General features: G+C 39.5%; 1 protein-coding gene and 1 long non-coding RNA gene across 3 annotated transcripts in view; both read right to left on the bottom strand.

Annotated features, from left to right (window-relative positions):
• LOC124286196 (multiple epidermal growth factor-like domains protein 6) overlaps positions 1-26,242 on the bottom strand; it is a 62,817-nt gene that overhangs the window by 29,300 nt on the left and 7,275 nt on the right. For both annotated transcript variants that reach the window (XM_046722541.1, XM_046722542.1), the window contains exons 6-7: positions 12,038-12,262; positions 9,873-10,067 (exon numbers count right to left, since the gene is read on the bottom strand). In XM_046722541.1, the coding sequence (XP_046578497.1) occupies positions 9,873-10,067; positions 12,038-12,262 (420 nt within the window). The remainder of the gene's footprint in view (positions 1-9,872; positions 10,068-12,037; positions 12,263-26,242) is intronic.
• LOC124286198 lies at positions 1,502-3,715 on the bottom strand. Its single transcript, XR_006900976.1, has 3 exons — positions 3,665-3,715; positions 3,414-3,492; positions 1,502-3,045 (listed from the first exon to the last, which is right to left on the bottom strand). It is a non-coding gene; the product is annotated as an uncharacterized LOC124286198 (long non-coding RNA).

Here is a 26,242-nt window from a genome sequence, read left to right as displayed (position 1 = left end):
AAAAGTGGGAGATAGATCGGAGTCAATCAATGTTGATATGATAATAATGCATGTTTAGAGAGCGCATCACCATTTGCACTTCCGTTTGACCATAGTGGTTTGTACAGTAGTCGCTCTAGAAAGGTGATTGGTTTATGACGTGAAATTTGCATGTGCGATTTTCATTTTCAAAAACAAAAAACAAAACAAAAACCAGCTAAAAGCAAACACTAACGACCGTGTGATGCAAGATGATTGTCAAAATTAATGGTCTACAGTGATTTATCGTCCTGCTTGAAAACCTTTTTAAATCAAGAGTGACACCCCATGCACGTGTATGATGGGGCTACTGTGTTGTGCACGTGCGTTGTGTTTAGGGGTGGTGATAAAGAGAAATGGTGGTGCGTTCATAAGATGTCTGTTTTTGAAAAGTTTGTAAAGCTTATACTTCTTATCCGAATTGAAAGTTCAGGTTCCACTTTTTTGGGGAGAGTTCATTATGAATTTATGATGCACGCACGTGGGCAGAAACCTTAAAGTCAATATATCACAATATGCAATATCTCTTAAAGTATTGCAATATATCGCAATATGAGAATCAGGGCAATATCCAGCTCTATTTTCTTATATCGATCAGTGTTCAGCGGACGCGTTATCCAAGGGCTTTCTATTTCAATGTTGAACTGAATTGGGCAAGTGTACTGCCATTACACTTGAAATGGCTATGACTTGGCATTTGTGTTGCAAGGTGTTCTTGAATTAGGTATCACGTGTCTTCCTAAATGAGGTGTTGCTGTTAAACTGTTTCATGGGACATTTTTGAGAGACAAATGAAGTCCTGGAATATAGAGTTTATTCATTAAGTTTATGGTAGTATTTTGGGACATATACAATATTGCATTAATATGAGCAGGTTTTTCTGAAGTCTCGTACACCTTCCTTCCTTATTATGCTAAATTTTGTAAACGTAAGTAAGTTAGTAAGTAAAACTGAAAATACCTATCCTTATACTAACCCGTTAAATAAAACCAGTCCTTAGAATATCACTATTGAACAATGATCAGGATTGTTAACTTGGAACCGGATAGCATATGTTAATTCCATTATACCACATTTTGCATGCGTCGTTGTGACTAGAATGTAACGAAGTAGTGCTAGTATTTACAAAGAATAAAATGGGTGCCTGTGTTTGTATATATTATATGCATCATCAGCTGTGTACACAAATCATAGCTATTGCGATACACCATATTGTGAAGAGAATATATTCTAATGCAGATTCAAATTTAGGATTTATATAAAGACTATTAATGATCAATACATTTACCCACGTAAACTCATAATTTCAGATTATAAGTGAATTGATCCTCAGAATAGTGCACGCATATAAGTTTGAACGTAACTTTGAACATCCGGTTTGTGACATCTCCTAATCTAAGACGTTCAAACAAAGCTGAAACCTTTGAACAAGGAAACATCATGGGGCTGCTATGTGTTTTGATGAAGTAAAACGCCTTTGCTATTTTCTTATCACTACCTGCTTCGTAACTACGCGTTGACAAACTGTAAGTATTCAGACACACCCGCTTCCCGACTGAGAAAAGTTAAACATCACTTCATGACTCCTTGTATTGGTACAGTAACATACGTCACAAAGCTTTCGTCTGTTATAGCTTGGGTCATAAAAGGGCACAATTGTCGCCTGAAATGTCTCACGTCAACCAAGGTGATGTAGTTCATGCAGTGAAAGGAGTAACATCAAAATACTCGAATGAACCATGGCACCCAGTGGTTTAGGATATATATTGATATAATATGAGACGTCTTAACCCCTGAGTTATATGCTTTTATGTGATACGACATGCGTTCTGGAAACATTACCCAGTGAGTGTATGATATGTATGTATAAGATACGACATGCGTTGTGAAGTGATTACCCATTGAGGTATGATATGTATTTATATGGCACAAGATGCGTAGTAGAGTAATTATTGTGTGAGATATGATATGTTTTTAAATGGCACGGGATGCATGTTGGAGTAAGCTACATACCAGTGTCCACATAAAACAGTCATAGCGAGCACTGCATTGATGATAGCTGTACTTGCCGATACAGTGATACACAGGGAACAAACAGCAACCTACTGCAAATGTAACTCAGTATGATAAATTGAATATAGAAAAATATTTATATTCAGTAAATATTAAATGTCATTGTCTGAGAGCAAGCAATCTCGATTTTCCAAAGAAACGGATAACATCTGAAAGGTAAGGTTGGGCGATAATTATATGAATACAGCACTGGTTTTCGCGAAATAGTGGGCATGTTCTGGCCTACCACTGGCACCTGCCTCTGACATATATTTGCTGCCAGTTAAATGGCGTTTTGAACCTATGAGGCCTGATTGCTTTTACTTGCACATATGTCAATATTCAGGCAGTATATGGTTTGTTTGTTCGCTTTTTAACGCCGCAGTCAGCAATATTCCATCTATATGACGACGGTCTGTAGATTATGGAGTCTTGACCAGACAATCAAGTGACAAACATCATCAACATCGATTATCACAATTGCGATACGATGACATGCATCCACCAAGTCAGCATCCCTGACCACCCGATCCCGTTATTTGCCTCTTACAGCTATATATGACGAGTACCAGATGTGTAACTAAAGATGAGTTGAATGAGATGCATTGTGCATCATTGTCGTTATCAGAAGCGGTCGTGAACAGAGTGTGCATCCCTTCCATGTGAAAGCCAACTAAAAATGTAATTCCACCGAAGCCACAAGAGTGTTTTCATGTACCCCAAAATGTATTCCAATGGCATGTCACTGTATCAGTCACATATGTTTCCCTGAGCCGCGTGGATGATATTGGTATCTATAAGGAATTCGTGACATGCATGTTGGTGTTTTCATAATCACAGCCCCCAGGCTGTACGTCATTGCAGTATGTATGAGTTCCTGCAATGACGTCATAGACAGATGATTCCCCCCGAGTTTCCAGTGACATATACTGTTTCTCAAGTTCAGCTTTGGTTTGGGCTTGTTGTTGTCGAAGTCTGAAAGATATAGAATAAGTTGGTTACATCGCTTTTCTCATATACAAGTTCAGAGAGTAAGAATTTTGATATTGTGAAGTAATCAATCTCTGGTGATGTGAATGCTAACGTTTAAAGTGTACAGTTATATAAAGTTTATTCTGACGGTAATGCAAGAAAAAGCTTTTTCAAAACCTCCCCGAATGCAGTGGATTAGAGAACATATTTGTTTTCATATTCAACTCTCTTTGTCTCTCTCTCTCTCTCTCACTCGCTCTCTCTCTCTCTCCCACACACTGTCTCTCTCTCTCTCACTCTCACACCTCTCTCTTTCTCTCTCACAATCATACACTCTTTCCCTCAACAAATGACAACAGAGGTAGCTCTACCTGACAATAAGTGTTGTTGCTACAGCTGAGTAAACAAGAGACAACGCCATTAGGCAACATACGACGATGAAGCAAACGTCTGAAAAACAGTGGGAGGAGTTATTCTATAAATTCTTAAATGTTCTGTCGGTGTAGATAGCGGTTTACGTAGATTATATATATATATAAGTATAATGTGAAAATCAATTACATTGTCCTCTGTGTGAAGACACATTAAGTATCAATCACGCACCTGTCCCAGTTAGTCTTACCTGTTGCATTGCCTGTATCATCAGCTTTGACTGGACTCGCAGTACCTGTTGGAAAACACAAACTGATATGAACACACTTGCAAGAGGTGCTCAACCTTCAAAGGAACACATCTGTATCAAGGTTTAATTATGAAACTGACACGTGATTTTTCATCATGAGACACATGAAGCACTAGATGCCATGCCTATGTGTTCGGGATTAGTATTGTTATTGTGATAAAAAACGTCTTTAGATTTAGATTTCACCAAAACGCATCGCAACATCTAACAACACAAATATTCTAGCAAGTATCACATGTCCTTAATATCAGTATTATTTTACATTGATTATGCAAACGTGAATTTCTAATTGCCTATTTCCTAATGAAGGCACTAAAGTCTTTGTGTCTTGGATTAAGGCGATAATAATATTCTATACAAAATGAATTCTTATCAATTAGACACTCAGATATGAATTGTCCGCTCAGAATTTGATCATGGTATTTAGACGACGGAGAGGTATATATGGCAAAGAGTATATCGTCAGCATATTAATCGGCGAATTATGTTGCTGTCTGACCTTGAACACTGGCTCAGATAGCTGCAGGCAATTTGACAGTGATTTTTTTGTACAAATGTCAGGGTATATATTATCCTGATAGCAATTACATTGACATTGCTCTGTTGTTTCTGTTGCTGGTGTTATTGTTGTTGTTGTCGTCTGGTGCCCAGTTCCACATTCCCCTGTGACTTTGTCACACACCTCACACTGGTTCAGACAGCTGCACACACCAGAACAGTTCAGACCGTACGTGTAGTCTCCACATTCTGAAACCCAACAGGTTTCAACAGAAGACGGTTTCTGTGAGTAAACTAATTCCCTAGGCGCTAACGTTGCCCTGTGCCTGGTGCTCAAAGAATAGGTTAGTTCCGAACTGTGATTAATCAACACTTTGTATACGAGTTCATGCTATGCCCATATTATCAAACTATTTGAAAAGAATTTAGAAAAGGTTGTGCAAAGATTTGTCATTATTTTGGTAATAATGTTTAATGTACATGTTTAAGAATTTGGGTAAATATGATACGATCACACATCCAACCTTTCACACACACAGTGGTGGGGCGTAGCCTGGCAAACACCCCATTTCACAGTTTCCAGTTGACCGGTCACACCCAGGACCGTCCTTGCAGTGACCACAGGTGGCTGAACAGTTTACATTGTACTTTCCCGGAACACATGCTGTTGGAAAATGTAATCAGCCATTAATTCTTCATATAAATGATAAATATTATTGACCATGAAGGATTTCATATATTGCGTGTCACTGAGACCTGCATATAGGAGGACTAACAATTTGATATTGTCTTCTGCTCCGGAATATGGATGAATTAGAATGAACACGTTCGAAATGTATATCCATTTGAAATATGGTGGAAGAATGAACGCTTACATACTCTTTAAAAAAGTAGCCGAGATATTGAAATACCTTTAAATTTCCAAATCTGTTATCTTACTTTCTAATAATAGTTGAGTAATACTATTCAGTGAAGTGGAAGCAATGGGGTTTCAGGAGTAACCACACAAAAGGGGACAACTTGACTGAAGACACTTCTTGTCATTCAGCTACAACAATTCTTGTGGTGATGAACATGTGGAGTATTGAGTGTTCATGGTCCATTTTCCACAACAGACTCCTAAAGAACCGTGTCAAACGAGCCAATTTTGAGTTGGACTTTGTACATAAATATATTTTATAGCATGGAAATATTCAACTTACATCAAGAACAACCAGTTGTCAAATTGGACACATTACATACATTAGGGACCTGTTCAAAGGTTCACTGTAGGATTAAACAATTACTTCTTTAGGTTTGGAGACATGATTTGCGAACATAACATTTGATACAAAATTGTCGAAAACATTTACCACCATTTTTCAAAAAGAAATCAATCACATTAGGAAAGTCTTATTCACACTCAACATTTGTCAACGACTCATCATTCAGCCATGACACAAAGTAACCTGGCATAACCTTAGTCCATTGCTTCTAGACAGGTTCACCTTATCCGAGGTCAAATGCCCAATCAACCAGACCTTAGAAATCGCCATGCATGTGCATGTATAACATGCATGAAGACAGTCAGTGATACATTGTGTAACCCATATGGTATAATATTATACTGAAAAAGGAAATTGGGTATTCACAGATCGTCTTTTGAGAAAGTAGAATCTCATGCCCCCTTTAAAGGTCTGTTAATCATCATTGTAAACCAAAAGTCACTGTGTTCTTTAATCTGATTGGTTGAGAAACGTGATCAAATGGTATTCGATTCCTGGAAATTCGCTGCGTATAATACATACAAACATTGCTCACACCATTGTATTGTTACGTCGTCAGCTGTGATGACGTCATGAAAATCATATTGTGACATAAAGTCCGAATCACGTCACAAATGAACAGTTCCAGATACTACCATGGGAGACAGCCGAAACGGCCGGCTGATGACATTTCACTGCTGTACCCGTACTCGATGTCAATGAGTGCAGACACAAAAACGTGTGTAGACCTTTTGGTTTACTTTTGTGTTTGCAATGTCGATAAACATCATGTGTTGGCGAATTTGTCGAGATTGTTTAGCGCCTGAGTAGTTGAAGCCAAGGTCTAGCCTCCTTACCCAAATTACCCGTGAACATCCGGGTTACATTTGATCTTCAGCAACCCAGGCTTGTCGTAAAGGGCGACTGGGTGGTCAGGCTCGCTATCTTGGTTGACAAGTCATCGTATCCCACTTGGGTGAATCGGTAATCATGATGTTGATCACTGGATTGTCTCGATCTTTTACAGACCGCCACCATATAGCTGGAATATTGCTGAGTGTGGCGCTAACCAAACAACCAACCAACCAACCAGCCAACCGTTCCCAAATCATGTGTTCTGTCAAACTGTTTCTACAATGCAGTTAGCTTCGACGACTTTACTGTAGATTACTCAAGGATGTGTGCACATAGTATCCATGACCGGGAACAGCTAACAATGCCACAACGTTGGACTTCTTCTGCTGTTGTCATGGTATTGTGTCTTTTTCTTCATATTAATATTTGAGGCTTTCCCTGGTAATTTCATTTTTCCACAAAGTAAAGCTTCGGAAAGTTGCTAATAGTCGACTAATTCAAGTCTAATCAATTTTAGTATTAAAGTAGTAGAATCTGAATCTGGCAACTACTTTTGAAAAAAGTACTGACATTTTGTTAATGGCAAATTAACACGAATGTATTACTTGAATAATTCCGCCACCCCAAATGACACCTTTTTCGTCAGTAACAGATATTTCTCACCTTTACACAAAGGGAGGAGGTAACCTATTTGACATCCCTGTGTGCAGTTTCCATCATCTTTCTTACAGTCGGTCGACCCGCGACACTGACCACACGTGGAGGAACAGTTGACCCCATACTGACCCTGGCCACAATCTGTACAGGTGATAAAGTATGGGACGTAGATCAACGTTCATTCAGTCTATGTTTATACACATAAATTTTAACAGTATGTTATGTTCAATAAAAATATACCTGTCAACCTTCTAGCGCCTCATAGACCGATTCTCGTTATTCGGGGTAATAATGTTCACCATGTTGTGTAAGCTTAAGGCATGCCAGTGCGATGTGGACGTCTTATTTTGAGGGGGGAATATTGTGTTGTTTTCAAGCAAATTATGTTTTCACACCGATCATGTTTTCTAATATCGATCTATAGCAAATCAGCCTCAACATAATGTATGTTTCTCTTGTCCATGAAGCAGCGTCATCTCACCGTCCTGGCATCCAACCCCTGTCTTCCCAGCACGGCAGCCACTTGTACAGTTCCCGGTGGTCGTGTTACATACATCTGTTTCATTCTGACAATTGCACTGTTTACTACAGTTGGTGCCAAACCAGCCATCACTGCACACTGAAAATATTCAAAACCTAGTAAGCATTCACATGAGTATAACCGTTGTGGTTCCTTTGGGGGAAATAACAAGCAAATAATAAGTACACAACTATATATATGCATATATATAATAGCTTTATCTTACCTTCATGTGAAATACTTTAATTTCATTGGTCAGTGACGCTTTAACAAGTTTCTTTGTCACCCCTCCCACGTCCTTACAATACTTGCGTAATGCTGTTGACACAACAAAGAACTGCATAGAGTTTAGATCATTTTCATGCAATTCTCACCTTTACACAAAGGGGGACTGTAACCCTGTTGACATCCATGTGTGCAGGTTCCATTAACCTTCTGACAATCAGATGACCCACTACACTGACCACACGTGTAGGAACAGCTGACCCCGTAGTGACCATGGTCACAGTCTGTAAAGAGTGTAAGATATTCACCATATAGCAGCAAAAGAAAGAAAAATATCTTCAGATGGATACGTAATTATATATTATATGTACAATATCATAATGACTTCAAACGATATATTACATCACTATAATGCCACCAAATATCAAGACGACGTTTTTGAGGAGCAGTATTTTAAAAAGGGGCATTGCAATACACGATATCAACGCATTACAATTGTACAAAATAAAAAGGCCACGCGCTCTATATGGCTAATTTGCCATTAGAACGAGACTAATTTAAAGCTAGTATTAGCATGACCAAACCTAACCTTGTTGACACCCTGGTCCTTGTTTCCCAGCAGCACATCCACTCCTACAGTTGCCAGTTCCCTTGTCACATACTTCAGATGAATCTAGACACTGGCACCGCTTGTTACAGTCAGAGCCAAACCAACCATCACTGCAAACTACAAGGACATCAGTTTCAGTTTCATAATGTTCGTAATATACTTTCTATAGTCTTAACTAGCGATGGGTATCAAACTCTATGTTATGTATCACTTTCTTGTAGAACATGTTTCTCTGAAACCTTGATATGCAGGATACGTTATTTTATCGTAAAAAGAGCTCGGGAAATATAGCCAAAGTCAGTCAGGAGCTGTGAGAATATAATGACATGTTAGATACCTTGCTGACACCCTGGTCCATGTTTCCCGGCAGCACATCCACTCCTACAGTATCCAGTCTCCTTGTCACATACTTCAGATGTATTGAGACACTGACACTGCTTCTCACAGTTACCCCCAAACCAACCATCACCGCAAACTGCAAGGACATCAGTTTTAGTTTGATAATGTTCGTAATATACTTTCTATAGTCAGGACTAACAACGGATATCAAACTCTAGACTATTTGATCACTTCCTTGTTGAACATATTAAATGGCTACATGCTGGATACTGAATTTCATAGTAAACAGAGATCGCCAAATATAACCATTTGGACAGCAAAGGTTCGAGAATATATCAGCCTCGTTGGATCCTGTGGTTCTGCGGTTTGTAAATTATGATTTACTTAGAGTTTTGAATTCCTACAACCTTCCTAACTTCACAATTGACAAGTAGAACGTTTTGGACAAGAGGTTCCCTTGACCAAACCCTCTGACAGCTATCACTGTCCAGATGACCGTGTTTCATTCAGTTTCTGCTGACTAGCTACTATTTCACCATGTGCAGAGTTTGCCATAATAAATCAAACATACATTGTCACACACCTATCCAGAAGGTGTTGTTGATATGAAATCTTCCAAAATTTACAAATTATATTCCTTTTCTGATATTTAAAAAGGACACCTGACAAACTTGCAATAACTGTCAGACGTATGTTTTGGTTTCTGTAAGGTGTAACTATATCCTTTTATCGTTATATGTGATCTGAACGAAGTAAAGTTCCAATTCAGTTGCAATTAATTGCAATTACAAGTACAATTACAATTCAGTTTTCTTCTTTCGTCTATTCGCCCATTGAGCTTCCATCACCACTGAATAATGATTGACCTGTAATTATGTGCTTTCACCATAACGCACATAACACGTTATCATGTTGTACAACATAGCAAACAAAGGTTCTTAGCATCTACACATACAAACATTTAGGTGGTAACGTGTCCGTTCAGCACGTCACCGTGAATAGCTGCAATTGCTTATGCGGTGTTAAGCAATACTTATACACTCACTCACTCCCGTTAAAATATCTCACTTATCAGAAGCAATGTTACACATGAGTAATGATGTACTGATTTCATTCTCTATTAAATTCACAGCCTCTTGTCAACAATATCATGAACAACATACATACTCTCGAGCTCGATGTCGATCGGATCATACTTACTAAAAACTTGAACCTCGCACAATGCCAGAAATACCCCGTTTATGGTGATGGTAACATTATTCCCCTTCATTACGTGGGTACATGTGACGTCAACAGGGTTTGTGACAGGTCCATGTAACCAGTCAGGTGTTCCACTCACAGGGACACACAGGTCGCCGTTCACAAGCACCTGCAGGCCATTGTTGCGGTCCCAAACTTTAAATTGAAAATTGAAATGAAATACAAAATGTATGAATAAATTATCAGAGGATCATGAAATACAAATGTTGATATCAAGTATTTGAACAAAGAATAGTGTTGCCAAACATCCTACACAAGAACATTTATTTCTGTATGCACGTTACGTGCCCCAGGCAGTAAGTCCTTTCGCGTAAGATACGGCGGCTGCAACGTGATCTTCGTACTCATCGTCCTCGTGGGTTGTCTCCCCTACCAGCTGTGACATTGTCTAGACGTCAGTGTCGCTTTGCGTTTCCTCGATAGTCCCAAACGTGTTTAACAATGTCGAAATGAACGCCAGGGCAACATCAGCCCGAGACGCGGTTTTGATGGTATGACCGAGGGAACCCCACACCATACTGTACAAGGTAGGTTCATGGACAGTGCTATCTGAACATTCCTTGTTGTCCCATTTGCAAAGGCGTTTAAGACGACGTTTTGTCTTTCAGGAAGATAATGCCCGTGCTCACCGTGAACAATTCCTCATTGCCCAACGTGATAAAAACACTGACCACCATGCCAGGTGCAGCCAGGCGATAGGTACAGACAATGTAATCGACTATGGGAAAACAATATGCCTCGTCGTGTGAAGAATATTTTAGAAATAGTATTGGTATTATGCATTACTGACCTAATAACGTGATCGCTGGCGGTCATACTCTGATACTTCCCTAACGCTTGTAATGTCTTCCCAATTCGTTCACTATTACCAGAAGCGGAAATATATTACAAAGTAGTTTATATTTTCAAGTTATTTCCGAGTATTCCCACTTTTCAAGAGGCTTATGATATCCTAAACGCCCTTCTAGAATTAGAATGATAAAGAAGATAAAAGTATTCTTTTGTAGTGTCAGAAGTAAATGGGCAACTCATGGATATTAATTTTATTATGCTGTGGTTTTATTGAGGACGATAATTTCGATGTGCATTGAAAGGACAGGTACTGTCATTCTAATTCTGTACCTCACACGTGTGTCGCGTTGGCGACCTCGCTAAAGTCAAATCACACTCTTGCGTTTTCTCATAAACAACAACGGGATGTTTTTATGTTTACACTTTATTAAACCAAACAAGCTAATTTCTGAAAACTCAGCAAAGTGTTTGTTTTGAAATCTCTCTGCTGATAGCTTACAATTAAAAAAAACAAGCTATAAACAGCTGGCTATTAATCATATCAAAGTCAACTTGTGTAAGGTGTTACGAGAGTGTGTTATTTTGTAATTATCACTGATGAAGTGAAAGTTATTATTGGGTCACAATGTTTAAAGTTTTGAGTGTGGGTTGTGGGTCACGTTTCGTATCATATATGTTCAATGGCAATAGTATTTTAGCGGCACGCCTTTTGAGATAGCGCTCCAGAGTTCCCTCCCTTGGCTTTATTTCTCTTTTAACCGGCCGTACGTTCCACTTATTTCCATAAAGTACTGAGAGAATAATGATACAGCCACGCTTTGCTTGAAAGTTCTAGACACTAGTCAGTATATATAAAAGCTGGTTATTGTGTTGACACGGGACTTTTTATATCACTGGAGTTGTGTACATCGCCTGCCGTCACCTGCCTATCGTCGTCGTCGTCGTCTGTCATCGTCTGACCTACATTCAAGACAGTGCGAGTCTGATTGCTCTCATTACTTTAGATTTGTGACTCAATTGCATTGTACTAAATATCTGTATTGTCATTTATTGTAGCTTGCTCATTGTTTGCTAAATATATAATTGGATATTTTAGACTTGTCTGTGTTATATTTTGCTGGTTCAAAGGGGACTCTTAAACCTTTTGTCAAGGCAATTATTTAACCGTAACAAAGGAAGGTGTTTAATAGTCAATATAATCTAACTTCTTCTTGCGTTGCATAATGTAGTTGTTTTTGTAACTAACATTTATCCAGGATAGTGGGACATTGCATGTGTTGGTGAAACAGAACTAGTTAATGTATATGACTTACAGCTGTCTCGCAGGTAGATCCTGATGCTGCTGATGTTGAACATCTGATGATCATCAAGGAGCACCTGCCAGCTGGCAGACCCACCAACCGGTTCATCTGTCTCAGAACAACTCCTTTGAGTGAAATCTGTGTCAGTGTTCCCATCTACAGCATACGCAGCACAAAAGGGGCCGTTTTCACTATAATTGCTACTCTGTGCTGCTGTCTTTTGAAAGGCAATGTTTTCTGTAAGCAGATGAACAGAATCATATCAGAAGCACAGTCGTGTGTCATTAAAGCTATTTTAGTTCACTTTGACTATAGTAATCAGGACGCCAGAGTTGGATGATATCAATATCATTAATACATTACACTATCCAGAAGCGAACAGATGGATGGGTGTTCAGGGTCGGTGGCTTGGTAGGTCTTTGCTTACTACATCAATCAGGCTCGATTATTTACAAGCCACCGTCACATAGCGGATAACATTGAAAGCGTCAAACTAAAAAATGATCGTTTACAAGGGTGACTCATAGCTTAAAACACCAATAGCTCATAGTGCTTCCTGCAGAATGAAAAAGATGGAAAATCTATGAATAGATGTTCAATTGACTAACACACGTCAGTCTGAGCGGATTCGACCAACGACATTGCCTGCAGGGGCCAATCGTTAATTCGTTCACTAATACAGTATGTTTAGTGAGTGAGTGAGTGAGTTAAGATTTTAAGTCACATCGGCAATATTTCAGCCATATCGTGACTAAAGCAAGTTATAAATATATCGACAATTTAAGTGAAATTATAAAATACTGCCGACGAAGGACAGTAAAATAACTAGATTATCACAGATATAGATATAAAACTAGTAACTAAATCTAAAACATTTGAACTATACAAGACGATACAATATAAAAAACAGGCTATTGATCGCCAACAACTAAAGGTAGATCACCATACTAGGGACCATGGGGACTTACAGTACATTTGCTTCCTGCATGGACCCTAGCTGGATTTACACCATCCCTTCAGCCATTGGCGACAGAAGAGAAACCTAGCCATAAATTAAAAGTACAAATATTCTACGATTAAAAACCTGGTACACTTAAATTGACTAAATGTTTTGGGACTTACGTACCCTCTCAGGAGGACAATAATTTTACGCTACTTCAACCCCCTTTGAGGGTACAGCCACTAACAATATCAGTTATTAATTTTAACTACCAATAATAAAATATATATCTATTTACAAATCAGTTAGCAAGTCTAATTTTTTTAAAAAGGCAATAAGTAAATGAGAACTTATATGACTAAAAAGATCCTTCATAGTTTTTACTTTAAAATAAATATCCCTGTGATGGAATATTCAACACAGTCAAGCAAGACATGCTTGACCGTGATTCGTTCATCACAAGGGATACAAAACGGAGGATCCTCACCTTTCACGGATGTAAGATCGAATGCAAGCTTTGTAATCAGAGTATGGGAGCAGAAGTGGTGTCACAGATTTGTTGAGTGCTGCCTTAGCAGCAATATCAGCCATCGTGTTCCCAGAAATGCCAACGTGGCTGGGTAACCAACAAAAGACGATGTCGCATTGGCCAGTAGCAAGCTCATTATACCATTCAATAATTTCTAATAAAAGTGGATGTTTGCAAGAAAGATTTTTTATAGCCTGAAGACACGAAAGAGAATCTGAAAAGATGATATATTGTCCATATTTACGGTGTTTATTAATATATTTAAGAGCTGTTAAGATGGCGTTTGCTTCTGCTGTAAATATAGAGCTGTTATCCGGTATTCTAGAAGATATTGTTCGGGATCCAATGACAGTGGCACATGCCACCGCGCCACCATCCTTGGACCCATCTGTAAAGAAGGATTTGTATGTATTATATTTATTTCTTAATTGACTAAATTCTTGTTTATACCTGTAATTCGTTTGTTTCTGATTTTTAAACTTAGTCAGAGTTAGGTCAACTTGTGGCCTAACCAATTGCCAAGGAGGAGAAGAAAGAAGACGAGAAGGAGCTATATTTCCCAGCTCAATGCCGGCAGCAGTAATGAATGGCTTCATTCTAAGCCCCAGTGGAGGAACAAGAGAAGATTTCTGGTTGTACAAATCCTCATAAAGAGGATTAAAGATACACTGAAATGCAGGATTGGATTCGTTAGAATATAGTTTTGTAAGATATTGTAAAGATAATTTTATACGTCGGTGGGCTAGAGAAGGCTCGTCTGCTTCGACATAGAGACTGTCCACAGGAGAAGTTCTAAAAAGATCCAAGACATAGCCTTAGACCTTGGTGGTGGACAGAATCAAGTAGTTTTAGATTGCTTTTGCAGGCTCCACCATATACGATGGAGCCATAATCAAGTTTCGAGCGGACCAATGATCGATATAGGTGGAGGAGGGTAGCTTGATCCCTCCCCACTTTGTGCTAGAAACTACTTTCAACAAGTCAAGTGCCTTCAGGCATTTAGTTTTAAGGATTTAATATGTGGCAGAAACGTTAAGTGCGAGTCAAAAATTAAAACCCAAGAACTTGGCCTCCTTAACAACTTTGATGGACGTGCCATTTAGAGATAGTTCAGGGTCTTTATGCGGTTTGTATTTACGGCAGAAATGTATACAATTTGTTTTGGATTTAGAAAATTTAAAGCCGTTTTCAAGACACCATTTATTTATTTTGTTTAAACATAACTGCAATTGCCGTTCAATAGTATGCATATTTTTACCACGACAAGAAATGTTAAAATCATCCACAAAAAGTGATCCATCGATCGAATCATTTAAAACCTTGGATAAACTGTTGATCTTGATACTAAAACAATGTGACAGACAAAATACTGCCTTGTGGGACACCCTGATCCTGATTGTAATGACCAGACAGGGTAGATGCCACTCGGACTTGAAACTGTCTGTCTTTTAAAAAGTTAGCAATAAATTGAGGCAAACGGCCTCGTAATCCGAAGCCATGTAAATCTTTTTAAAATGCCATATTTCCACGTGGTATCATATGCTTTTTCAAGATCAAAAAGATAGACACAGCGTGTTGCTTTGTTAATAAGAGCATTTTTAACAAATGATTCCAAACGCACTAGGTGATCGACAGTACTTCTGTTCTTACGGAAACCACATTGTATATCTGTTATAAGGTTGTTTGTTTCCAAGTACCAAACAAGTCGATTATTTATCATCCGTTCCATGGTTTTGCAAACGCAGCTAGTTAGGGAAATTGGCCTATAGTTGGAAGGATCAGTATGATCACGTCCAGGTTTAGGGATGGGCACAATTATAGCATCGCGCCAGGATGAAGGAAATTGTCCAGATGTCCAAATATCATCAAAAATAGATAAGAGCGTCTCTAAACATGAGTCTGGTAAGTGCTTAAGGAGTTGATAATGTACGTTATCAGCTCCGGAAGCTGTATCATGAGCCTGGTCAAGAGCAGTATGAAGCTCGTGAATGGAAAAGGTTTCATTGTAATCTTCCCCATTATCTGAATTGAAATTAATAGCTTTCTTTTCTTGCTGTTTTTGATATTTTTGGAATTCAGGTACATAATTGGACGAGGAAGAATGTTTGGCCAACGTCTCACCAAGTTTATTTGCAATATCTGATTTATTAGTCAATAATTGGTTCCCATCTGTCAAATGGTGAATGTTAGATTTAGAGCCCTTACCTTTGATCTTCTGGATCATATTCCACACCTTTGATATTGGCGTGCGCGAATTTATCTTCGATACATAGTTTCGCCAAGAGTGACGTTTACTTTGCTTAAAAAGTACGCCGTGCTTTAGCATTTAAAATCTTAAACTTGTTCAAATTATGAACCATGGGATGGCGACGGAAGTAATGTTCTGCCTTTTCCTTGCCTTCCTAGCTTGTTTGCAGTCATCGTTGAACCATGGTTTTCTAATGTGTGGAATTGCAGAGGACTTGGGGATGCACACATCCGCTATGTTATTCCAGTTTATCAGAGAAACTCTTTATAGCATCAGTAACATCAATGAAAAGTTCAGGTTTAAGTTCGTCAGCACACGGAGTTGCATATAAAGGCCAGTTAGCCTTTTGAAATTCCATCTGGTTGATGGAGGAACATCAGATGGGGCTACTGGTTTTAGAACTGTAGGAAAGTGGTCGCTTCCACAAAGGTCGTCATGGACGGACCAATCAAATTCATTTAGGAGATTTGAGTCAGTGATGGACAAGTCAAGATTAGAATAAGTACCAGTACCAGGATGGAGATAAGTGTGTGAGCCATCGTTATAAATGCATAAATCGTTGTTTGAAATGAAATCTTCAAGTAACCTTCCTTTATTGCTTGTATGCATACTGCCCCAGAGTGGGTTATGACCATTTAGATCGCCCATAATGATGCAGGGCTTGGGAAGCTGGTCGTAGAGCGCTTGAAGATCAGTTAGTTGAAGCAACGATGTTGAGGAATGTAAAGAGAGCACAAAGTAAAACAATGTGCATAGTTATTCGAACTGCAACAGCCTGAAGATTTGTATGAATTAAAACCGGGCTGTGGAGAACACCCTGCCGTACGAAAACAGAAGATCCACCCGTAGCTTTAGTCCCTGGAGGGGAGAATGAATGGTAGGTACTGTACTGACGTAAATCAAAGTTATCAGTTTCTTTAAGGTATGTCTCCTGGAGACATATTGCTGACGGCGTATAATCCTGTATTAATAAGTGTAAATCATTTAAATTGGACCTGAGACCTCTGCAATTCCACTGAAGGAGTGAACTAGGACCATTCATGTAATGGGTGGATGTACAGGGGATCTATTTTTCCCTTTTCTAGGCGACTTACTTCTGTTGCGCCCGTGGTAGAGAGGAGAGACATCCATGTCCTCCAAGGTGTGATAACGATTTTGAAGACGTACAGGGTCACGCTGACCCTTTGGTATACGATCTGAATGAATAGAGTGATCAATTTGTTTTTTAGTCGATTTCGGAACAGGTGATGGTTTTGGTACCGATTTTGGTTCCACTGCTGGAACCACTGGCGACAGTGAGACAACTGTAGATAGATCTTCCGTTTGTGACGAAGAACTAGATGATTGTTGACGAGGTTTAGCCAAGATTGGATTAGATGATTCAATCCATGTGTATTCGGTTTGGCAACCTACTGACTGACATGAAACCGGTCGAGAAATTGGTGTTGAGGCAGAAGTAGCAGCCGCATAAGTTGGGCCTGGTTTTCAAGAGCCAGAACAAGTTTCCTCGCTTCAAAAAGTAACATTACGGTCATGTTTCATTTTCGAAATTTTTGATTGGAGCTCCCATGTAGGGCATGCTTTTGACGAGGGATGACTCCCAGAGCAGTTTACACACGCAGGAGGTTTATCACAGAGTCTGCTATCTTCACAGTTGCCACCACATCGATGACAAGCAGCTGGGCCGCGGCATGAATTAGAACCATGGCCATACTTCTGACATCGGTAGCACCGCAGGGGATTTGGGATGTAAGCATCAACCCTTAAGTAACAATATCCAGCTTTCAATGAATCGGGGCGTGACGGAAGACCGAATGTAAATAGATACGTATTGGTCTTTATGGTTTCATTATCTCTTTGAAGTAAACCGTTTAACAGCAGTCACCCCCTGTGGACGTAACTCTGAAATAATGTCAGCCTCATCCATATCTGAAAGGCAACGACCGACATCACGGACAATGCCTTTACTACTGTTGAGTGTCCTGTGAGGTGAAACCTCCACAGGAACATTAGCTAATGATTTGGTCGAAAGGAGGATTTGTGATTGAATTTTCTTTTACACTCAATCAGTAGAGATCCCGAACGTAGCTTCTTGACTTCTTTTACGTCGCCAGCTAATCCTTCTATGCCCTTTGCAATGGCAAAAGGATTCAATTTAAGTGGACCATCATCTGGTGCCGACATGACCAAAAATCGAGACCAATGATCAGGATTTGTGTGAACAGCAGAATGTTCGTCCTCAGAAGATACTGAATCATCAGATTCATACGAGCGTTTTTTCAGTGGGGGGTGCCATGGTTGTATTGTATATGATTCACCCTCCTAGCTCCTCACCCACCATGGAGTGTCAACAAGGACGATGCCTCATGTCTGTGGGCCTCCAGCAGACGGCACCAAGGATACTAGGAGGGTATACTCAAGCAGGATAAGATCTTAAAAAGATAGATCCTACCAGATTGGCCCATGAGCCATCGCCTTCTGGGCATTTAGACTCTAGGCAAATTGAAAAGTCATAGTTCAAAATCAAGTGATGTTTTATAAACTAATAAAGCCGAGACCTAAAGTCCACCATATAGTTTAAGAATATAATTTGTGCAAATACAAGTAATGCACAGGGCTCGACATGACCAGCCGATTGGTTGAACCGGGCCCATTCAACCACCCGTCTAGGTGAAGTAAGGGGCGAAGTGGTGTGTTGGGCAACGGAACACTGTTCCTGGAACCAGTGCCCTCAACCACCAGCCTCCCGTCCTCCACCGACACAGGGGCGCAACCCACGGCAAACAGGTTGGTGGACCAAATACTCCCCCGGGTCCACAACGGGGGGGGTTGAAGGGCGCTTAGCGTGACCCAGCACCCACCACGAGGAGGTGGCCCTTCACGGGTGCCAGTATGTTTAGTATAACCCTACATTCACGTGGGGCGGAGTTAAAATACACCAATACATTTCATTCATGGCATATATTTCACATGTACGTGCACGTGTGTTCAGTATCAAAAGGAAACCAGTATGAATATTACCACACACGCTTGTTGGTTGGTTGGTTTATAGTTTTAGGGCGACGTGGACCAATAAGAGGCCTATTTGCGCCCAACACATTGACTTGATTTAATAAACAATCATAGGTCAATTCATCGTTTTGTTAAGATAAAAGAAACGACAACACTATTATTATTAATTTGGAGAGATGTATACACATATCGAATAACCTCTGCTTTATTACAAAAAGCAGTAGGTTCAGATGACAGAGTGTTAAAATGATTTAAAACCACAGAACTAAATCTGTCTAAGCCATTCAAGAGCCTGTCTAGATTACATCATATTTTCCAGATGACGAGACAAAATTTAAAACTGCACAGAACCATACATGATATTGGGGCCCAAAACTGTTTCTAAGGAAAATACATCATCAACCTCAAGTGAGATTTTGTTTTGTGTTGTTATGCCCAGGGCATGTAATTAGATAATGTTCGATATTTTCAGGCGTCTCCAAATTGCAAAGGCCACAGTTAGAAGAGACCGTCTTTATCTATAATACTCCTGTAAGCCTTTAGCCCACAGTGTCCAAGTCTGAGACGTGAAAGAATAACCTCATCACGCCTTTTACGACGACGAATTTTATGACCAGATTTAAAGATGGTCTAAGTTTGTACATATGTCGGCCGGTAGTACCTGTATCCCACAACTGTTGCCAACTCCTTGTAATAGATTTCGATAAAACATTTTCAAAATCTTTAGGGATCGGTTGAAATTTGAATAAATCAACTTCAGGAAACTGTAATCCGGATTTGGCCAAATTATTTGCAATCTCATTCCCATGTTTCCAACATGTGTTGGGACCCACACAATGTCGCATGCAATGTACTTCATGTTTAAAGATGTATCCAACTTTAATATCCCATGAATAATGTCATCTCTAGATCCATTTGCACCAGCTTCTATAGCTTTGATTGCTACCATGGAATCTGTAAAGATAATTGCTTCATGGTCATGTTCATCTACCCATCTCAATGCTTGCAAAATGGACAAAAGTTCAGCTGCAAAAACAGAAAGATAATCAGGGAATCTGAACACCTTAGCGATCGATAAATTGGGTATCCAAAAAGCCCAAGCAGTGCGACCATTGGATGGTTCTTTAGATGCATCAGTGTATATATGTGTGAAATTAAAATAATTTTCAGACAGAAAGTCTTGAGTTATCACGTTTATTATGTTTTGGTCCATTCTCTTATTCACGATTAAACTGAGTTCAGAATTCAATCCAGGCTTCAGCAGAAGCCACGGATCCCGGAGGTGTGACAGGCGGAGCAGAAGGATCAAATGGGTTACAGTTGTAAATACCATGTTGATCAGCTAATCTCGGTATATTCAAGCCAAAGGGTAATTTGCCATGAGTCCAGTCACACATGACATATTCCACACAATCTCAGTGACTGCATGGTGTTTGTTCTTGGTTTTCATTTTTAAGAAATGTGTCAAAGATATATGTTGTGTTTGAAGGTGAAAGGGCATTTCTGAACACTCAACTTGAAGCGCTGAGGTTGGAGTTGTTGAATAGGCCCCAGTGCAAATTCTCAAAGCTTTAGACTGAATTCGATCAAGCTTAATTATTAAGATGACATTTCGCCGCCGACATATACACCTGGCAACCATAGTCAAGTCTGGAAAAGATAAGGATCTTGTATTATACAAATGTGTGATATGGTGAGACCATGTTAATCTTTGATCAAAATACACACCAAGAAACTTGAACACTGACACCATTTCCAGTTTATGGTGTCCAAGAGTTAGATTGATATCATGAGGGATTTTACGTCTTGTGATCATCATTGCCACTGATATTGATTTTGAAATCTTAAACCCCCATTTTGAACACCATGTACTGACTTTACTTAGCAGTCTTCTATAGATTCTAAGACAAACCGAAAATTACCAAACCGTCTCCAAAACGATCCGTCACCAGCAAACTGTGCTGCATTTATGTTTAGAGCCAGGTCCGCTAAAATGTCATTGATCACGATATTGAATAAAACTGGACTTGTTACACTTCCTTGTGGGGTACCATTTTCAATCATATGCACGCCTGACAGTTCTTGACTTATGCGAACTTGAATGGTTCTTTCGGACAAAAATGACCATATCCACCTGAACATGTTGCCTCTAATTCCAAGTTTCCACAATTTGAAAAGCAAACCATTTCTCCAAATCTTGTCATAAGCCTGTTCGATATCAAGGAATACACACAACATGTATTCCTGGTTGCATAAAGCTTGCTGTGCTTCAGTTTCCAGACGAACATGTTGAACTGTACATGAACGCCCCTTTCTGAATCCTGACTGGATGTGGGTAAGAGTGAGTGAGTGAGTGAGTTATTATTTAACGTCACATCGGCAAAAAATCAGCCATATCGTGACGGGAACACATGTGACACCGAAATGGAATAGATGTATACTATAAAAACCTGTCGACGAAGGACAGTAAAACAACTGGATTATCACAATTACAACTTAAACTAGTCTGGAAAATTAAACCTAATAGCACTATTTGGACAATACAATATAAAAACTGGCTATAGATCGCCAACAACAGAAGGTAGATCACCAAACCAGGGACCATGGGGACTTACAGTATTTTTGCTACCTGCATGGACCCTAGTTGGATTTATATCATCCCTTCAGCAGCTGGCGATTGAAGTCAAATTTAGCCAAAATTAAAATGATACTACATTTAAAACAGCTGGTAAATCTAAGTTTCCTTTCAATGTTTCCGGACGTATGTACCCTCTCAAGAGGACAATCATTTTACGCTACTTCAACCCCCTTTGAGGGTACAGCCGCTAACAATCTCAGCTACTAACCTAAAGTACCAATAATAAAATATATATCTATTTACAAATCAGTTAACAAGTGTAATTCTTTTACAAATGCAATAATTAAATGAGAACTTATATTAGTAAAAAGATCCTTCATTTTTTCCTGATTTGAAATAATTATCCCTTGTGATGGAATATTCAATACAGTCAACCAAGACATGCTTGACTGTGATTCTTTCATGACAACCTTATAATCAGAGTATGGAATAAGAAGTGGTGTCACAGATTTGTTGAGTGCTGCCTTGGCAGTAAGATCGTCCATTGTATTCCCAGAAATGCCAACGTGGCTGGGTAACCAACAGAGGACGATGTCGTATTGGCCAGTTGCAAGATCAATATATAATTCTAAAATTTCTATTAAAATTGGATGTTTACAAGAAAGATTTTTAATCGCCTGAAGGCAAGAAAGAGAGTCTGAAAATATTATATATTGTTTATATTTAGGGTGTTTTTTTAATATATTTAAGTGCTGTTAATATGGCGGTAGCTTCTGCTGTGAAAATAGAGCTGTTATTTGGTAATCGGGAAGATATTGTTCTGGATCCAATGACAGTTGCACAAGCCACTGCGCCACCACCCTTGAACCAATCTGTAAATAAGGATTTGTATGTGTTATATTTATTTTTTAATTGATTAAATTCTTGTCTATATTGTAATTCATTAGTTTCTGATTTCTTAAATGTCAGTGTAAGATCAACGTGTGGTCTCACCAATTGCCAAGGAGGAGAAGAAAGTAGACGGGAAGGGGCGATATGGTCTAGCTCAATGCCAGCAGCAGAAAGGAAAGGTTTCACTCTTACACCAAGAGGCGGAACAAGAGAAGACTTCTTGTTATACAGATCCTCATAGAGGGGATTATAGACGCAGTTATATGCCGGGTTTGACTCATTGGAATAAAGTTTTGTTAAAAGTTAATTTTATATGACGTTGGTTAAGAGATGGCTCATCAGCCTCAACATAGAGGCTGTCAACAGGTGAAGTTGTAAAAGAGCCAAGACAAAGTTTTAGACCTTGGTGGTGGACAGAATCTAAACGTTTTAGGTTGTTTTTGCAGGCTCCACCATATACGATGGAGCCTTAATCAAGTTTTGAACGGACTAATGATCGATAAAGTATAAGGAGGGTAGCTTGATCCCCTCCCCACTTAGAATTGGAAACGACTTTCAATAAGTCAAGTGCCTTCAGGCATTTAGTTTTAAGGGATTTAATATGCGGAAGAAAATTTAAAGCCGTTTTCAAGACACCATTTAGTTATTTTGTTAAACACAACTGTAGTTGCCGTTCAATAGTATGCATATTCTTACCACGACAAGAAATATTAAAATCATCCACAAAAAGTGATCCATTGATTGAATCATTTAAAACCTTGGATAAACTGTTGATCTTAATACTAAACAATGTTACTGACAAAATACTGCCTTGAGGGACACCCCGATCCTGATTATAATGGTCAGACAGGACTGAACCCATTCGGACTTGAAATTTCCTGTTAAAAACTGTGATATAAAAAGAGGTAAACGACCCCTGAAACCAAAATCTTGTAAATCCTTTAAAATGTCATGCTTCCAGGTGGTATCGTATGCTTTCTCGAGATCAAAGAATATAGACACTGCTGTTGTTTATTTACTATTGCATTTTTGACAAAGGATTCTAAACGTACCAAATGATCAATGGTACTACGATTTTTCCTGAAACCACATTGAATATTTGTTATAAGGTTATTGGTTTCAATATACCATGTTAACCTTTTGTGTACCATTCGTTCAATGGTTTTACAGACACAACTAGTTAAAGAGATTGGTCTATAATTAGACGGATCAGTATGATCCCGGCCAGGTTTTGGAATAGGGACTACAATGGCATTACCCCAGGAAGTTGGGAAATTCCCAGAAGTCCATATTGAGTCAAATATATTTAGAAGTGTTTCCAAACATGATTCCGGTAAATGCTTCAAGAGCTGATAGTGTACGTTATCAGCTCATGTTGCTGTATCATGAGCTTGCTTAAGGGCAGTGTGTACCTCATGTACTGAAAATAATTCATTATAGTCTTCGCTATTGTCTGAAGTAAAATTTATTCTCTTCTTCTCCTGTTGTTTCTGATATTGTTGAAATTCCGGGACGTAATTTGACGAAGAAGAATGTTTGGCGAGAGTTTCACCAATCTTATTGGCAATATCAGACTTATCAGTTAATAAATTATCACCATCCTTCAGATGGTGAACAGTAGATTTGGAACCTTTGCCCTTAATTGTTTGTATCGTATTCCACACCTTTGACATAAGCGTACGCGAATTAACTTTGGAAACATAGTTCCTCCAAGACTGACGCTTTTTCTGTTTAAAAGAGCGTCGAGCCTTGGCATTTAAAATTTTCACTTTATCTAAATTATGAACTGTCGGATGTTGGCGAAAATACTTTTCAGCTTTCTTCCTACTCTTTTTGGCCTGTTTACAGTCATTCGTAAACCATGGTTTACGAATATGTGAAACTGCAGAGGACTTGGGTATAGTTTGATCAGTAATGTCATTGAGGATATCAGAAAACAATTGTATAGGATCTTCGCTGTTTGCAAATACGTCATGTGTTAAGTGTCCAACACACAAAGCCTCATATAATGACCAATCAGCCCTGGCGAAGTTCCTTCTTGATGAAGGTGGATCATCACCAGGGTTAATTGCTTTGAGAATGGTGGGGAAGTGATCACTCCCATATAGTTCATCATGAACCATGCATTCCAATTCATTATATAAGTTGGAATCGGCAAGTGACAGATCAAGGGAAGAATATGTTCTCCCGAAGGTGAAAGGAGTGGTAATCAGTATACTGTCTCAGATTAAAGTTATCAGTATTTGTTAGATAAGTCTCTTGAAGACATAATGCTGATGGTTTACAATTTTGTATCAATAAGTGGATCTCATTGAAGTTATTTTTCAATCCTCTGCAATTCCACTGCATTAAAGTCGACAATTGAGTCATGGTGGCTCAATTGGCGATAGTTCTCGTGGATGTGAGGAGGAACTATTCCTCCGCCTGTCTTGTGTAGACAGGGTAACTTCCATATTTAGAGGCCCAAAGGAGTTTTCTAGAGGAACCTCTGAAGTTGAAGGGATGAAGGGTGATTTTCTGTTTAATTTCTTTCCTTTCCCGTTTTTCGTATTGACATTTACAGGTTGAGATGAATTGCCAGACAGACTGTTGGTGGGGCGGTGGGGTAGCCTAGTGGTTAAAGCGTTGGCTTGTCACGCCGAAGACCCGGGTTCGAATCTCCACATGGGTACAATTTGTGAAGCCCATTTCTGGTGTCCCCCGCCGTGATCCATGGCCGAACTTCTGACATTTATAACACCGGAGTGGAATGCTGACATACACCTCCACTCCAATGTTGAAATATCCTGCTTTAATTGAGGTTGGAATACGAGAACGAGCAAACGTCAAGAGATGGGTATTGGTGTTAACGATAGCACCATCTCTCTTGACGGTAAAACGTTTCACTGCCGTAACTGCTTGTTCATTTAGTTCTGTAGCAATATCCTCTTCAGTCATGTCAGCAAGACATCTGGCTCTGTCAGGAACGATGCCGCGACAGGAATATAAAGTTCTGTGCACAGACACAGCAACCTTGATATTTGCAAATGTTGCAGATTCAGAGATTGCTGCCTCCGTGCACACTCGAGCAGAAGCGAGCCACTACGGAGGCGGGTGACATTCGTCACTTTCCCCCAAATTCCAGAAATTGATTTGGATATAGCAAATGGATTTAATTTTAACGGTCGTTTATCTTTTCCTTCGATTAGAAGGAATCGAGCCCATAAATCAACATTATTAGACTGATGTTTGTTAGATTGATCAATGGCATCTATTCGTTTCTTTGTTTCGTTTCGATTCGAACCAGGTTGTTTTGGATCCATAATGGAAAGTAAGCATTCAGCACCCCTGCTCCCCATCCACCAGGATTGTCCTCCCGGATTGTCAACAAGGACAGTGTCATACAGCACCAGATCTCCGAGATGCTGACATCAGGGAAACAAGGGTGTTATACTCCAGAGAATATGACATGAATAGCGGCATTTATCTACCAATTATATGCCAGACTGGTTCTGCCCATGACAAGAAATTGGAGACATGCACCATTCAGAGGTCAACATCAACAGACTGACCCATGAGCCACCGCCTTCTGGCATAGGACTCTAGGCAAACATATATTAGATAATGTTAAATACAAACATTCACTATCACAAATGCACAATGATGTACAGTAATTGCAATAAGAATGTGTCCATGCACAGGGCATGGCGTGACCAGCCGATTGATAGAACCGGGCCAGTTCTACCACCCGTGTAGCTGATGTAAGGGGCGAAGAGGTGTGTTGGGCAAAAGGAACACGGTTCCAGGCACCCAGTGCCCTCAACCACCAGACTCTCGTCCGGCAAACGGATTGGTGGACCAAATATGCCCCCGGATCCACAAGGGGGGTAGAGTCTGGCTACAACTCATCCGCACCTGGTGCCGAATTATGTGTTCTTGATATGGCTGCCTTAAGTTCATCATGAGTGATAGCTGTATTGATTTCCAAGCTACTTTCCAATACGGCAGGAAGACATTTCAGGCAGAAAGTTTGTTTCAAA

Source organism: Haliotis rubra, unplaced genomic scaffold (genome assembly GCF_003918875.1).
Source record: "Haliotis rubra isolate DU_JTF1 unplaced genomic scaffold, ASM391887v1 Scf378, whole genome shotgun sequence".
In the NCBI taxonomy this organism is placed as follows: domain Eukaryota; kingdom Metazoa; phylum Mollusca; class Gastropoda; order Lepetellida; family Haliotidae; genus Haliotis; species Haliotis rubra.
The sequence above is the reverse complement of the archived record's forward strand: the minus strand, read 5'-3'. Positions and strand labels throughout refer to the sequence as shown.